The sequence below is a fragment of the Xyrauchen texanus genome, chromosome 36 (genome assembly GCF_025860055.1).
Source record: "Xyrauchen texanus isolate HMW12.3.18 chromosome 36, RBS_HiC_50CHRs, whole genome shotgun sequence".
NCBI lineage: Eukaryota > Metazoa > Chordata > Actinopteri > Cypriniformes > Catostomidae > Xyrauchen > Xyrauchen texanus.
Genome location: NC_068311.1, coordinates 4,838,886 through 4,856,522, shown reverse-complemented (window position 1 = coordinate 4,856,522; position 17,637 = coordinate 4,838,886). Strand labels below are relative to the sequence as shown.

The 17,637-nt window shown below is 38.0% G+C and overlaps 1 protein-coding gene across 1 annotated transcript in view; it reads left to right on the top strand.

Moving 5' to 3' along the window:
* The window catches only part of LOC127630079 (calsyntenin-2-like), a 94,112-nt gene that overhangs the window by 34,168 nt on the left and 42,307 nt on the right, over nucleotides 1–17,637 (top strand). Inside the window, exons 2-3 of the mRNA XM_052107489.1 lie at nucleotides 125–247; nucleotides 15,410–15,605. Of these exons, the coding sequence (XP_051963449.1) occupies nucleotides 125–247; nucleotides 15,410–15,605 (319 nt within the window). The remainder of the gene's footprint in view (nucleotides 1–124; nucleotides 248–15,409; nucleotides 15,606–17,637) is intronic.

Genomic DNA, 17,637 nt, shown 5'->3' with positions numbered 1-17,637 from the left:
ATGCATTGCGTATAGCGATGCCAAAATACAACGTCCACGCTAGTTAATTTTTTTTTAAAAGATGTCATAATAAATTATTTTAAACATAATTTGAATGCATTTTTCTATTCCTCTCTTCTCTTAGTGAATAAGCACAAGCCATGGATCGAGACTTCATATCGTGGTGTCATCACAGAAAACACGGATGTGGTTCTGTTGGATCCTCCTTTAGTCGCTCTGGACAAAGATGCCCCAGTACCGTATGCAGGTGAGAGACTCTTGGAATAAGCGTTGGAATACATATTTATGCAAGACTGATTGCCTAACGTACAGACAGAGCAACAAATCACTTAAACAAAATGGAAAAATTGCTTAAAACTGAAATAAAAGTCAACTAGTTCACTGATTTACAATTTTGTAAGATGAAAAAAGGAAAATGTTATCATTATTTTTCCATGGCTCTCGTAGGTGTACATTGACTGTTTGAGTTTAGAGCGATGGACGTGTGTGGGGTTAATGCGCAAGTTTTTCTTTTTTCTATTTGTTTTATTCAGTGGAAGGTTTGGGGTTTGATTTTTGCACTAATGTGTAATGTGGTCATTATAAGTTTATTTTTGACACATAATCTATTTTTTCTTATGTCAAAATGTCAAATGTTAGTATGAGTGGATTGTCTCTCTCCACGTGGAATGTGAATGGGTTGGGTCACCCCATAAAAAGAAGGAAAGTTATTTCTCTTCTTAAACGTAAGAAATATTATATAGTTTTTCTTCAAGAAATGCATCTTTCCCTGTAGGAAACTGAAAAATTTGGGAAGATATGGGGTGGACATGTTTTCTTTAGTGCTGGCTCAAGTAAGAGCAGGGGAGTCATTACACTGATAAGTAAACATATACAATTCAAATGTCTCAAACAGAGTAAAGATAAATTAGGAATCATTATTGTTTTAGCAGAAATTCAGGGACAAAGTCTGATTTTGGCTAATAGTTATGCACCGAACGCTGATGATCAGGGCTTTTTTATAGATCATGAAGGGATGTTGCAAGCCACTGGCACCCCTCATGATATAATACTGGGAGGAGATGTAAATCTATTGATGGACTTAGTACTTGATCATAGTGAAGCAAAAGTGTGTAAGTCCCCTAGAGCAACACAGACACATCACAGGATGTGTAAAAATCTTACATATATTTGGAAACATTTGAAACCATCTGGTAGGGACTATACATTTTTTTCATTAGTCCATAAGATTTATTCTAGAATATATATTTTCTTATATATCTAAGTCCCTCATTTCATCTGTTGCTGATTGCTCAATTGGAAACATTTTAGTCTCAGAAAATGCCCTTGTGAGTTTAGAGGTGTTGCCATATACGGAGAAAAATAAATCATATAGTTGGTGCTTTAATGTATCACTTTTGCAAAATCTTGAATTCTAACAAATGTTAAAGGCTGAAATCAATATTGATATGGAGACCAACTGGTTCTCAGTATCCTCTGTGGGTGTGGCATGGGAGGCACTTAAGGCAGTTCTTAGGGGTCAGATCATACAGTATGCCTCATTCATCAAAGAATCCGAAGCACAAGAACTCATGGAGTTGGAAGGGAATATTAAAAGTGCTGAGGCAGAGCTGAAGCACCAAATCTCATCTGATGGCCTCAGAGAATTGACCTGATTGAAACACAGATATGATACTATTTTGTTACGGAAGGTGGAGTTTTGGCTATTCAGGACAAGACAGTCATACTTTGAGTCGGGGGAAAAAGCCGTCACGAGTAGTTGCTGAGATGAGACAGGAGATGTAGGATCTGTTTGCAGGCTTTAATAACAATGATGACAGTGAAACAACAAATGGGAATTTAAAACAACAACAAACAAGAACTGACAAAGGAATGCAAAAACTAAAGGGTATTTATACAAACAAGAGTTAACGAGGAAGAGTAAAACACGTGAGAAAAATGAGGAAGAGATGGCAGTGATGAGGGCAGTGCATACTGGGTAATGTAGTCTGGGGGAAACATTTCAAAATAAGAGTCCTACGAATCACGAGGGAGACAGACTGTGACTATACATATATAGTGTGTGTGTGTGTGTGTGTGTGTGTGTGTGTGTGTGCGTTTTTGTGATAAACCAGGACAATTTTGTAAGTTATAAACTGGTAATCACAAGGTTATTATGCTATAAATGTGCTTTATGAGGACATAGACTAGTGTCCCCATATTTCAAATCGCTTAAAAATCATACTAAACAATGTTTTATTGAAAATGTAAAAATGCAGAAAGTTTCCTGTGATGATTAGGGTTAGGGGTTATGTTAGGTTTAGGGGATAGAATCTATAGTTTGCACGGTATAAAAATCATTATGTCTATGGAAAGTCCTCATAAGGATAGGAATACAAACATGTGTGTGTGTGTGTGTGTGTGTGTGTGTGTGTGTGTGTGTGTGTGTGTGTGTGTGTGTGTGTGTGTCTATAATCATGAGTGCCTATCCAAATACATCCAAAATTTCCAATCTCTTGGCTGGATCATATGAAACTTCTTATCAACAATCGGCCAGTTTACATGTCAATCAGTTCTTCTTGTCTGATAGGGCAGTTGTTGTCAAGAGTGAATGAAGACAGTGCAGCGAGCAGAATAGCGGTTCTAATAATAATTATAAAGGTTATAAAAACATTTGTGGCTTTTGATGAAACATTCAGGGCTTAAGCCCGGTAAGCCCACCCCTAGCACCACGCCTGGTCACCATTATAATGGATCAAGGTTATAAGAATTGGTTAGTGGTGGTTTGGAGTTTGCATTCACAAATGCCAAAATCAAAACCACAGGATCATGAAAAAGATACATAAACATTTATTATTTATTTTCAGTTTGTTCTCTCCCTCCCACAATTCAGTAATTTGGCACAATGAATTACTGGACTTAGTCATATGAAAAGTAGGCAGAGGAACCCCTGCTGTTCTTTGCTTAAACACAAAAAGTTGTTTACCCTTTCTCTCTGCCCACCTTTCCCAACAGGAGTGCCGAACAGCATGTCACTGTTATACTAAGGATAAACAATTACCATTTTATAAAGAAAGCAGTAAAATGTTCACATTGAAGTCCATATATTAAAACCACACAAGTGCACCCCGACCAGCAATTTGATTCTGACCCAGCATGCGGCCTCTAGTTTCGAAAAAGAGATTTCTTATTGCTTTTATAAAAACAGCATCAAATGTCTTCAAAAGATATTGAAGAGGCCCTATTATGATTTTGGGGATTTTACATTTCCTTTAGTGTGTAAAATAGCTGTTTTTGCATGTAAAAGGTCTTCAAAGTTACAAAGCAAAAGGGAGTTACTCTCTTGACAGAAAAAACTGCTCCTGAACTGCCTGAAACGCCTGGTTTGCAGTCCAGCCATTACTTCCTTGAATTTGCTATGTCAGTATGTAACAAGTCTGCATAATGCCCACCTAAGGGCTACTGTAAGCTGAAACTCGGTTATAGTAAGGGGCGTTACATTTCCGACACACGCTCTAAGCAGTTGACCAGTCACAACAGACTGGGCCATCTGACCAATCAGAGCAGACTGGGCTTTTTGGAAAGGGGGGCTTTTAAGAGACATGAGCTACAACAGAGCGTTTCATACAGAGGGTGAAAAGAGGAGTTGCAGCAATGTACAGCATGAGAAAAATTATGTGTTTTTTGAACATGAAAGCATGTAAACCTATTCTAGTAGATCCCTAAAATAAAATTATGAACCTGTAAATGAGCATAATATGCACTTTTTTACTTATATAAATTGAAAAGGTTTAACTTCATTAAAAAAAATAAAATAAGAATATTTGGAAACTGGTGTGGCATAGTGGTTGAAGCATGTACTAAGGCACTTTTTGCTACATTATTTTGCTTAAGCTTTAAGGAGAAAGCTTAAAATGGGCTCTGGTTGGATCTTCCAGCAGGACAATGATCCAAAACACACATCAAAATCAACATAAAAATGGTTCACTGACCACAAAATCAGGGTTCTGCCATGTTCACCCCAATCCCCTGACCTGAACCCCATAGAAAACCTGTGGGGTGAACTAAAGAGGAGAGGGTCATGCTGTGTGTTTCTTATAAGAGTCATTTGTTCAGGAATCTGACTAGACTGGCCACGTTGTATTTCTTGCCTTGTGGAAAGAAGTGTGTATAACGCGCTACATTTACTCTGTTACATTTATTTGAGTTTACTTTTTGGAAAAAGTGTTACTTTTATGAGTATATTTAAAGGTAGGTACTTTTCACTCTTACTCAAGTAAATTTCCATCCATCCATCCATCCATCCATCCATATTCAACCACTTATCCGAAGTCAGGTCGCGGGGGCAGCTGCTCCAGCAGGGGGCCCCAAACTTCCCTATCCCGAGCCACATTAACCAGCTCTGACTGGGGGACCCTGAGGCGTTCCCAGGCCAGTGTGGAGATGTAATCTCTCCACCTAATCCTGGGTCTTCCCCGAGGCCTCCTCCCAGCTAGACATGCCTGACACACCTCCCTAGGGAGGCGGCCAGGGGGCATCCTTACCAGATGCCCAAACCACCTCAACTGAATCCTTTCGACGCAAAGCTCCTCACGGATGACTGAGCTCCTCACCCTATCTCTAAGGGAGAAGCCCGCCACCCTTCTGAGGAAGCCCATTTCGGCCGCTTGTACCCGCAACCTAGTTCTTTCGGTCATGACCCAACCTTCATGACCATAGGTGAGGGTAGGAATGAAAATTGACCGGTAGATCGAGAGCTTTGCCTTCCGGCTCAGCTCTCTTTTCGTGACAACGGTGCGATAGAGCGAGTGCAATACCGCCCCCGCTGCCCTGATTCTCCGGCCAACCTCCCGCTCCATTGTCCCCTCACTTGTGAACAAGAGCCAGAGGTACTTGAACTCCTTCACTTGGGGCAATACCTCCTTCCCTACCTGGAGTACGCACTCCATCAGTTTCCTGCTGAGAACATTGGCCTCAGATTTAGAGGTGATATTCCTCGTCCCAGCCGCTTCACACCCAACTGCCAAGCGATCTAGTGAGAGCTGAAGGTCACGGACCGATGATGACACAGCTCTCGCTTTGGATGTACAGGGATTGGATTATATCTATATAGAATTCAATATTCTAAAATTTATAATGCAGAAATTCAGATCTTACAGAAAATATGCCAGAGGTCAACTTCTGGGTTACAGAGAAAATAAAGGGTTTCCGAAAAGTCAAACAGAGAATTTCATAAATTTGGCACCCAATAAATCATTACCAAACTATACCATTTGTTTGTGCTGCATTTCTGCTGATTTGTGTATCAAACAATTTAAGTTTGTGCTGGTTTGGTGTTTGAGATTGAGTTAATGTTTTGTCTGTGTGATGCCACTTTCCACCCCATGTCTTCTAAATCGCTCAAAACCGGTGCTGTTCGTTTGTGCTCAATTTCTGCTGGTTTGTGCCGTTAAAATAAACATTGTATCTATCTCCCTTCTTTAGAAATAACAGCTTGTATTCAGGAGCGGTGACGTCACTCTCCACCCCATATAGTCCAAATCGCTCCTAACCAAAGTTTTTTGTTGGTGCTGGTTTGGTTTGTGCCATTGAATGAAGCATCATAATGTTTTCCTTTCTTTGAATTTAACAAGATAGCTTTTAGGTGCCGTGAAGTCATGCAGGCTACACCCCATGTCAATCACTTCATTGTTTGTGCTCGCTTGGTGCTGGTTTGTGCCAGGTTTGGTATCGTTAAAGCATTTATTATTGGCAAAGTGTGCACAAAACACTGCACGGTCAGCAAAGAGCATCAGAAAATCTGACCTTTTACACAAAGGTCAATTTTACAAATTTGCTTGTTTGATTAGTGACCTAAACATAGATTTCTTATTAATGTTACGCTATAACTTTTCTTTGTTGTAATTCTTTTTTTAAATCACAGAGCAAGTGGTTTATTTACAGGTTTTGAATATGCATGATGCAGAGTTATTAAAAGCTCCTGTTTGTTTATGTTGTCTTAAAATGCTAATACTGTCACCACCTGATCACATCTCCAACCAGCATCTCCTTTCATGTGATTACTGCCACATGTGACCTTTACATAAATGTCTTGACTGAATTTCAATGAGGAAATAAAATAGTATATTAAACACATTACCTTGAGAGACAGGAAGGAGAGGCACCATCTATCTGTCTGTCTGTCTGTCTGTCTGTCTATCTATCTATAGACCCAAGAGTGACTGGTGTGTGCATTTTCCATTTTTGATTTTTAACTTGTAGAACCTAATAAACATGCAAAAAAAATTACAAATAAATCTAGAGCAAATAGTTTTCCTAAAAATGTCTTCCAACACCCCATGATGCTTTGCGCTAATGTGGTAGGTACTTCCGCTAAGACACATCACTGTTGGTTGCACAAATGGATCTCCTGTGAGCGCTTGTGATCGTTTTTTGAGGGGAGGGTTTCATTATGGCATACAGTATATCATCACTATCTCATAAATTCATAAACCAGAAAAATTTCACAAAAGACAAAGAAGCATGGAAAAATGGTGCACCAGGTACAGCACAAATTTCATCTACTGTCAGTGCACAGGAAGACACTGAAGAAGATCCGCAAAGATCTCGTACATGTATACAGTATGTAAGCTATTTTTCAATGTTTCAGATCAGACAGTTATTTCCTTTTAAAGCCATGTGTCAGCAGTCATGAACAGTTTAAACTCTTGATTTAGCGCAGCGGTTGATTGACAGATAAGAAGTGGCACTTCGCTGCATCTAGGACTCTGTTTACAGCGTTTCAAATGTGTTTTTGACTTCCTCCGTATGTGTTTTTTGTGATTCGATCACAAAATGTTTTATATGTACACCTGTATATAGTGCTGATCACTTGTCATCAGATCATCCTAATACCAGCTGAAATCGGGGTCTAAATGACCACTTCCTACATTAGCAAATGCTAAAGAAAGACTTCTGGCGGAAGTTCATCCCATATCCGTTTCCCCAGTAAGACTGCCAGTAATTAGGTGGATAGAAAGTGAGATTTTTTTTTCAAATTGTTTATTATTAGCAGGGGCATGTTTTTGATTTCTGAGGTCCCAAGCAACCAACCACCCCGGGGCCCCAATTTAGAACTTTTTGTTTGTAAAATTATGTAAAATTATTTTAAATTCATCCTATTAGCAATTCAAAGTGTTTAATGAAATAAAAATCTAGTTAAATATAATACATGTTTCCCAGTTTTTCCACAATACAGTTGTCACGAATTGCAGACAACGAAGGTTGAGGATCCAAATGCAGCTTTCTTTATTATAAACAAAACACAAAGGAAAACCCTCAATGGGGAAATAAACATGAACAGAGAACTAGGGCAGGGAACACAGACCAGGCTAACTACATAAACAAACATTCAACGATAGACAAGGACTGTACCAAAAACCGGGGTATAAATACATGAACAAGGGACAAAGGGGCCAGTGAACAAACAGAACTCATAACAAGATGACAAATAGAAGCAAATGGCAAACTAATGAGGACAGGTGAAAACAATGACAGAAAACACGAACGCTAACAAGAAGACTGTGGAGCTACAAAAGGGACAAAAGTGAAAACTATGGAATAACAAAAGGGACAAAAGGAAAACAAAGGGGCAACGGTAAAACAAGACAAGGTCATACATAACAACAGTGATAAAAAAGCAATACATATATTTTACAAATATATATATATATATATATATATATATATATATATATATATATATATATATATATATATTATAATTTTTGAATGAACAGGGTGTGCAAAACCTACTACTTCACTTACTCAACATTTTGGAATTCGGTTGTCATTTTATTTTTAAAACCCAACAATTATTTATTGTTGCTAAGTTTCTCATTATATTATGATGTATTATTATTTTTATAACTTTCAACATACAAGTCATGGCAGCCCCGATTCAGCACACTAGAGCAGAAGGGGGGAAAACATTGCCGTTTATCAAGTGTTGAAATTAGCTTGGTGCAGAACAATCTGGAATAATGCAACATTGCAACAGTCACCTCTTTGCAATCTGAACTTTTTCAGAACGTTAAATCTTTGTGACACCTGCTCTAAAAACAATCTAGACGCAGCACAATGAACGAAACAGAACACAGGTGTCTCAATGTGCGTTATTGTATTTTAGTAATTTTAACTTGATACTGTCAAAAAATGTGCCGGTCCTGCATGAGACACTGAAGAAATAGCGAGACATTGTGTAGCAGGTATTGGTGTTCGTCCAGAGCATGTTTACAAAGGAAACCAATGGAAAAACAGAGCAGACAGATGCAAAAACACGTTCGGTGTGAATGGCCCCTAATGTGCAGGGCCCGTGCAATTGTGTGGTTTACTACTAATAATTAGGAGTGTTGGTTAATCATGTTTTTGAGATGTTACAGACGTTGCATAATAAATTCTGATTCAGACATTGCATAATTAATTCTGATTCATAGTGGGCCGGCACGGGGGCTCAGTGGTTAGCACTGTCAGGTTCGAGTCCCGGCTAAACTGGGCCTTTCATTGTGGAGTTTGCATGATCTGTGGGTTACCTCTGGATGCTCTGGTTTCCAAAAACAAAAAGTCCAAAAACATGCAGGTTAAGTGAAATGGAGTCTCTTAATTGCACCATAGGTGTGAGTGAGGGTCCCCCAGCCACTGAGAGTCGCTTCAGGAAGGGCATCCAGCGTAAAACCTGTGGCAAGTCAAATATGCGGATCATGGATGGTCCACTGTGGCGACAGCTGAAAGAAGAAGAAGAATTCTGATTGAAAGTAATAGCCTGCTTCATCCAATCACTGCCAACCTTGTTAAATTAAACACGTTAATGCATGCAATTAATTAAAAAAGTTTAACGTGTTAATTTTTCTTAATCGCAATTAACACATTTACAGTTTTTACAAAATAAACACTGGCGTGAACGGCGGAACTGACACAGTACACTGACGCACACTTCAAAACTCAAGCCAGAGCCCTTCTACTAAGGTTAGCCTACAAGCTTAGCATAACGTGGCAGTCCCATAGAGGTTCTATGGGTGGTTAGCATGGCCCAGTTAGCCCATGTTTGTAGATGCTGGAACTACACCATCCGATGGCAAAAAGCATGTTTCTCCATTGACAGCCATTCAAAAGTATCTGTGTTTTATGATGAAATAATTTTTTTCCAAGAACCATTTCAATCAAAATGATTTAATAACATGATCTTCATCTGGTGACGGATTGTTTTAAAGGGCTCTTAAAAGCATGAAATGGATTTATAGTTTAACTTATCTATTGCCATTGTTGAGTGATCAGTCACGTGACACACGAACTCAGAACTGAGCACCCATGAGCAAAGATGGAGCCTACATTTCTCAAGATCCCTGGAACTGTGCGCTAGCTGAGCACAGTCATAGAGATGAATGGGGATGCTAATGGATAGCTCTCTCTCCAGGAGATTTTAGAGCTCCATTGATGGTATTATCGTAACATGTAGTTGACTGTCAATACGTTATCCCGTTACATGTATTCTGTTACTCCCCAACTTACTTCTATTTATTTCAAATCTAAAACGGCAAGAAAATGAAGGACAATAACTGATAGAATTGAAAGAAAGAGAGAGTGACAGAGAGAAATGAAGGGAGAGAGAGAGAGCTCATCATGTCAAAGCACACTAGAGACTTAAATGATTAAGGACAGCATTCAATAGTGTGTGTGTGTGTGTGTGTGTGTGTGTGTGTGTGTGTGTGTGTGTGTGTGTGTGTGTGTGTGTGTGTGTGTGTGTGTGTGTGTTTAGTAAGAGGTTGAGTCAGAGTACAGACATAAAACTGCTCCCTCAAGGTCTATAAGACTGTCTGTCTCAAAGAGACAGTAACAGAAAGTATAAATTATAGCTGGTCTGTGTGTTTGTGTTTGTGTGTGTGTGTGTGTGTGTGTGTGTGTGTGTGTGTGTGTGTGTTTCTCATCCCTACAAGGCAAGTTGTAAACATTGATTAAACATGTGGCGGTAAATGAGAGACAGTATACTAAGGATTCTGTAAACCAGGTGTTCATTTCTTGTTTTAAAGGCATATGCGCTGTCACAATTAAAGATTATTTACACTGTAAGATTAAATGTTGCACAGCCATCTGTATGATATGGACAGATTTAAAGGAATGTTCCAGGTTAAATACAATTTAAGCTCCATCTGCATGACTGCAGAGACTATATCTCAAAAGTTCCTCCGTTTGTAGGTACTTTTTTGTACCAATAAACCTTCAATGGATGTCTATGGGGACTGATCTTGCTGTAAATTCGGGTACAGAACATTGAAAGTTCTTCAGCTGAAATCAGTCTGTGCTTACTGAAATTTAAATCACTGCCCCCAGTGGCCAAAGCTGGAATTGTTGTTGAATGTAAGGGCACGTGTGAGCTCCAGTTTCCATGAGAAATGTCAACAGAGTGGTCGCAAAAAAACACTATTTTTAAATTATATAATAGTCAACAGGAATACATATTTTATTAACTCTACCCCTAAACCTAACCATTAGAGCAAAGGGGGCCCAACAAGACCAGTGTCCCAATAGACATCCATTGTAATGGCATAACTGACAACACAATTTTAGAAACTATTTCCCTTATGGCTTAATGTGTATTTTCGGACGGCACTACTGTTACCCAACAGAATTGTAAAAATAATGACTGCTTTCAAACAAGATTCCTGAACACACCCCTATCTGCCATTGGTCAAAAATATAGATAGTCCCACCCCAAACTCAAGCCACTGTTGAGCCAATGTTGTTGTATCAGGCTGGTCGAGATGCTCAGAAAGATATTTTAATATAGCCAGGATCCACAGAGATCCAGTCTTTATACTTTTCAGAGAAATCAACCTAAAGTTATCTTTGCACATTAAGTAGGGATTGGAGAAATTATTTGAACATAGCAAAATAACACAGATCACCCATAAAGTGTTAGTTCATGCCATCCCAGATGTGTATGACTTTCTTTCTTTTGCTGAACACAAACGAAGATCTTTAGAAGAATTTCTCAGCTCTTTACATCCAATGCAAGTGAATGGGTACTTAACTGTTGAAGCTCAAAAAGTAAATAAAGACAGCATAAAAGTAATCCATAATCTATATCTTCAGAAGTGATATGATAAGTGTGTGTGAGAAACAGATCAATATTTAAGTTCATTTTTACTTTACAATCTCCTCCTTGCCCAGTAGGTGGCGATATGCATAAAGAATGCGAATAGCCAAAAACAAAAGAAGAGTGTAAAAGTGAAAGTGGAGATTTTATGTAAAAATTACTTAAATATTGATCTGTTTCATTTTTGAGTGAACTATCCCTTTAAGCTTTCAATTACCACAGGAAATAATTTCGATTTGTACCTAATTTTGTAAAATATAAAAAATGTAAATAAAATGTACAGAAATGCGCTTAACCCTCAGAGATCCAGCCTAGTAGAATTGCATAATATATATATATATATATATATATATATATATCAGCATATACAGTTGAAATCAGAAGTTTTCATACACTTAAGTCATTAAAACTAATATTTTATTTACTGCACAGATTTAATATGAGCAAACTATAGTTTTGTGCATGACACGAGTAATTTATCCAACATTTGTTTACAGACAGATTGTTTCCCTTTAATTGACTATATCACAAATGCAGTGGGTCAGAAGTTTACATACACTAAATTAACTGTGCCTTTAAGCAGCTTGAAAAATTCCAGAAAATTATGTCAAACATTTAGGCAATTAGCCAATTCACTTCTGATAGGAGGTGTACTGAATTGGGAGGTGTACCTGTGGATGTATTTTAAGGCCTACTTTCAAACTCAGTGCCTCTTTGCTTGACATCATGGGAAAATCAAATGAAATTAGCCAAAAAATATAAATTAAAATAAAATAAAATAAAATAAATATCGTGAACCTCCACAAGTCTGGTTCATCTTTGGGAGCAATCCAAATGCCTGAAGGTACCACGTTTATCTGCACAAACAATAGTACACAAGTATACATACCATGGGGATACACAGCCATCAAACCGCTTAGGAAGGAGATGCTTTCTGTCTCCTAGAGATGAATGTAGTTTGGTGCAAAAAGCACAAATCAATCCCAGAACAACAGCAAAGGACCTTGTGAAGATGCTGGAGGAACCAGGTAGACAAGTATCTATATCCACAGTAAAATGAGTCCTATATCGACATAACCTGAAAGGCTGCTCAGCAAGGAAGATGCTACTGCTCCAAAACCACCATAAAAAAGCCAGACTACAGTTTGTAAGTGCACATGGGGACAAAGATCTTACTTTTTGGAGAAATGTCCTCTGGTCTGATGAAACTCAAATTGAACTGTTTGGCCATAATGACCATTGCTATGTTTAGAGGAAAAAAGGTGAGGCTTGCAAGCCGAAGAACACCATCCCAGCATGGTGGTGGCAGCAGTGCAGTGCATAAATCATGCAGATACGGGTCAGGAGCTTCAGTTAATGTTCACATCAATCATCAATATGGGGAAAAAATTTGATCTCAGTGATTTGGACTGTGGCATTATTGTTGGTGCCAAGTGGGCTGTTTGAGTATTTCTGTAACTTCTGATCTCCTGGGATTTTCACACACAACAGTCTCTAGAATTTACTCAGAATGGGGCCAAAAACAAAAAATATCCAGTGAGGGGCAGTTCTGTGGACAGAACTTACTTGTTGATGAGAGAGGTCAACAGAGAATGGCCAGAATGGTTCAAACTGACAAAGTCTACGGTAACTCAGATAACCGCTCTGTACAAACGTGGTGAGAAGAATATCATCTCATAATGCTATTCTGAGATGCGGGTTGGCACTGTTTTGGCCTACACAACATTAGGCAGGTGGTTTTAATGTATGTAGCCTAAAAATTGCAGGATGCTCATAATTCTTACTATGAGCCATTGTAATAGTGATGCTTGCCTTTGCAATCGCCACTAATGATGCAGACAGAGAGCGATTCGTTGAGGTTCTTGTCAGTGTGGGTGTGCTCACAAGCTCAAGACACTGTCACTTTTTCCTGTCTGATTGATGGCACTTTGATTTGAGTGAAATGCTTATTATGAACCTCTGGACACGTCCTTGACATTCACTGAGACGATCACTTAATCAGATTCTTGTGTGTGTGTGTTCATGACCCTGTGCACTGTCATGAAAACTGTGGGAACACATGTCTTTTTGTTGCTCTGTGTGTGTGTGTGCAAGCTCTTAATTCATGAGAAAATCATTGACACTGACAAAGAGGGACTCAAATCATCAGTATAAATAGGCTGTCGGCCAATGTATGACAGGAAATGTAATCCCAAAGTTACATTTTTGACCAAAATTAAGCTTCAAATTGGAAGCATCACAAAAAATTCGAATATATTTTTACTTAAGTGGTGCAAATGTACACATGACCAGAGCCATTTAATTCCCCTGTGCCCCATTTTGTGCCAAAATGAAACATTTTTGCAACTCCCTTTAGACAATATGGCCCTCACAGCCTCTCATATCTTATCGCTTAAATATGAACCAGTGTTTATTATGTATTTTGTTATGTTATTTATTGTTTTTGTTTACATTATTTAACATATTGACTCATAGAAGTCTTGGTCTTATTTAAATGTATTTCGCTACGTTTATGCCTCTCATCCACACTAGAACCATGTTTTACTCATAGACTGTAAAAAAAGATGGACGACGCCCCTTCGCTCTTTTCCATTGGTGAGAACTGAAGCCGCCAGTGTCCCGATATGGCGCTGACATCTTGGGACTTGAGTCTGCGCAGTTGCGATTTCGGGACCAGACCTGCGCAGTAGTGAGCAGGAAGTAAAGCCGCGAAATCAAGGCCCCGCCCTCACTCTCGCTGAATCAATCGCAAGCACATGCCCCTGCACTTTTGACTTTTGAATTATGACGGTGTGAAATAATTAATTATAGAAATTTAGATATTAAATTTAAAGCTCGAATCTCCTCAGTCCTCCGAAGATCCCAAAAAAAGTCAGTTGGTGCTTCAGTGACTACTTCGCTCAGAGAACCTGTCAATCACAGCTATCAATCATGATGTCACAGCAACATTTTTATAGCATCAAATAACTAAAAACAAACTTATTTTGAAAACAAACACTTCATCAACATGAAAGAAACTACAGTAAATAACAGAAACTATCTTTGGAAAAAAGATATGTGAAGTGTAATTTAATTGTTTAGTTGGTCTCGTCCCGTTGAATAACATGGGGAGGCGGGGTTTATGATCTATACTAGGACCAGTCACCGGGGGCGATCGAGACGTTTTGGCTTCACTTTTGAGGGCTTGTGTGGCACACTTGGTTTTACTCCACCAAAAACTGAGCGTTTTGTTTAATAAAATTAAATACAACTTCATATATATATATATATATATATATATATATATATATATATTTTTTTTTATTATTATTATTTTTTTTTTTAATTTCTTTATTTTATTTTGTTAAAGATTACTCAATTAAACTTGTTGATATTTTATTAATTGAAATGTAAAAAAAAATTATAATTTGTCATTTTGTTTTCGTGTGTGTACAGGTTTAACATAGTATTTACTTACTCTGGCCCAAAGCAGTTTACTTGAGTATATGGTGCACATGGAGAATTAAAATATTTTCAAATGTATAAATATGTATGTATAAAATATTAAGTACGGTAATGTTAAAAAGTTCAAACATTTAAACAAAAGGCATTCATATAAATGTGCATAAATATTTTCAGGATTTTAAAATGTTCAGGATTTACAGGACGCATTTCAAAATTTACACATTTGACTTTAATATCACATTTCCATAAAATTGAATTGAGTAATTTTTAACAATATTAATTTAATATCGTTAAAGATAACAACATTACATTTGATGGAAATTTGTTATAAAATTTTAAAGCGTTAAAAAAAAAAGAAATAGGCTTATTTTTATTTATTTATTTTTTTTTGTTGAGAGTTTGGCATTTTGAACCTAAGAGATCCAACAGTAAAAGGAAGGAATTTCCTTTTTTTTTTTTGGGACATGTTGCACAACATTAAAGCACTATAGTAAGTAAACTAAAGTTAAAAGAATTGTTCACAAAAAAGTGAAAAATGTCAATCGCTTCCTAAGATTAATATGAGAATGCATTTGATTGACTTCTTTGCATAGTGTGCTTATTAAAATGGTTCATATGTGTGAACGTGTCTGGAAAACATTGAAATTCTGGGACATTTTGCATCAAGAAATGGATTTGAATTTTTTCCAGGACAGATGGCCAAAAACCAGGATGATCGTGGAAAATCCAGGGCGGATGGCAACCCTAGATGTCACTGAAAAGCTTTTATGTGATTTAAAAAGAGCAAGAATTCAGATATTAACAACAGTGTTTCAAAGAAAAGATTGAAAGTATTAACTCTGTCTCTGTTTTTAGGTGAGATTTGTGGGTTTCACGTGCAGGGTCTCGGCGCTCCTTTCGAGGCTGTGGTTCTGAACAGCACGTCGGGAGCAGGGCAGCTGAGGGCACGTGGACCAATCGATTGTGAGCGTCAGAGAGAGTACACCTTCATCATACAAGCACATGACTGTGGCACAGGACTGCCAGGCAATGGAGAGAAGAGATCAGACAAGTCAGTGCCTGTGTGTTTGTGTCCATATTTTCAGAAGTTTTAAAGGTGCACTCATCAAAAACAAAAAATGTTCACTGGCCAATACACCTATACTGCCCTACAAAGACAAGATGCATTAACCCTTTACACCCTGAATGCACTTTTAAGGATTCAATGCTTAAGTGGCATACCCAAAGGTAAGCGCTTGTGACTCTTTAAAAAAAAAAAAAATCCCTATTAAAACCCTATAAAAAATGTAACATAAAAATATATTTGGATCTTGCTGAAAGACTCTCATGATACAACACTGCTGACAAAACACACAAAACATGAGCACTAAAAATACACTTTTCAGTTATTATTCATGATTGACATTATACCTTTTAGACAGTAAGTATGGAAGGTCATCAGATTTACTTTTGATGTTGTCCTCCAACATGTCAACTATACCAGAAAAACAAACGTCCTGAGAGAATGAGGGAGGAATGTGGTAGGGCGGAGGGCGGGGCCGGGTCGTGATTCTACACACCCGCCCCTAATCAGGTTAATTAGCCCTCGGGAGGGATAAAGGCCGACCGCAGACGACAGTGCGACAGAGAGAGAGATTTACGGACAGCTGTCCGACACCTGTTTGTGTTTGTCTTTTTGGTAGAGTTTTATATTAAACTATTATTTATATTGTTTATATATCCGTCTTTCGGATGGGACGTTAAAACGAGGTCCTGACTCTCTGTGGTCATTAAAAATCCCTAGGGCACTTTCTCGTAAAGAGTAGGGGTTTAACCCCGGTGTCCTGGCCAAATTCCCCCATTGGCCCCTATCTATCATGGCTTCCTAATAATCTCCATCCCAGAATTGGCTACATCACTCTACCATCTCCTCTCCACCAATAGCTGGTGTGTGGTGGGTGTTCTGGCGCACTATGGCTGCCGTCGCATCATCCAGGTGGATGCTGCACACTAGTGGTGGTTGAGGAGATTCCCCCCTATACTATGTAAAGCGCTTTGAGTTTGAGAAAAGCGCTATATAAATGTAAGTTGTTGTTGTTGTTGTTGTTATTGTCAAGCTGGTTCTCGGCTCCTCCATTCCATTAATCAATTTACATCCATAAATTCATATTTTTACTCTTCCAATTCATTGCATACAGTCCAATCTTTTTTATATAGCTGGTGCTTGAAGGGGAATGGACTTTATTATAGGACGGAGACTGTGAATCAAAACAAAGCACCCACCCTAATGTAGAATAAAACAACAGTTTAAACATTTTCGAAATGACTATTCATTTTTTAGGAGTAAAATGTGGGAAAAATGACTTGGAGCTCCTTTAGAAATATGCATGTTTTCCACCTCTGTCTGATTTATATTTTCTCCCAGCCTAAATTAAACTCAGTGAACTATATTTCCATGATTCATCATTGCTTGATTCACTTCTCTCTGTCTCTCTTTTACCGAAACAGTTTCTACTTTTATAGATTTTTGGTTCTTGCTTTTAGACGTCCCATTTCCTATGTGTCCTTTACACGATGTATCTGTGTAGATGACATTACATTATTTTGGCAAGTTAACATGGCATGTGGCGTAATGTGCTATACTTCAATTCTAAACTATTTTAAAGATTATTTTGATTATTTTTAATTATTCTGCATGCCGTTTTATGACCTGAAAATCAAATAATTGTATATTGAACATGGACATGTTATGTTCTAACCACCTACTTGCTTTAAAGAATAGTTCACCCAAAAAGGATACCATGCTCATCATTTGCTCAGCCTTATGCAGTCTCACACTTGTATGACTTTCTTTCTTCTGCAAAACACAAATGAAGATATTTGATGGAGATATGATGTGAATATTTCCACTTTTGAAGATTGAAGTTTGCACCAAGGATAGTGAAAATAGAGATACATTTAGGTCTGTTTTATCCCAAACTGATCATATAGCTTCTGAAGACATGGATTAAACCACTTGAGTCATATGGATTACCTTTAGGCTGCCTTTATGTCCTTTTTGGAGCTTTGAAGTGTTTGGAGCCTATTGACTTGCATTGTATGGA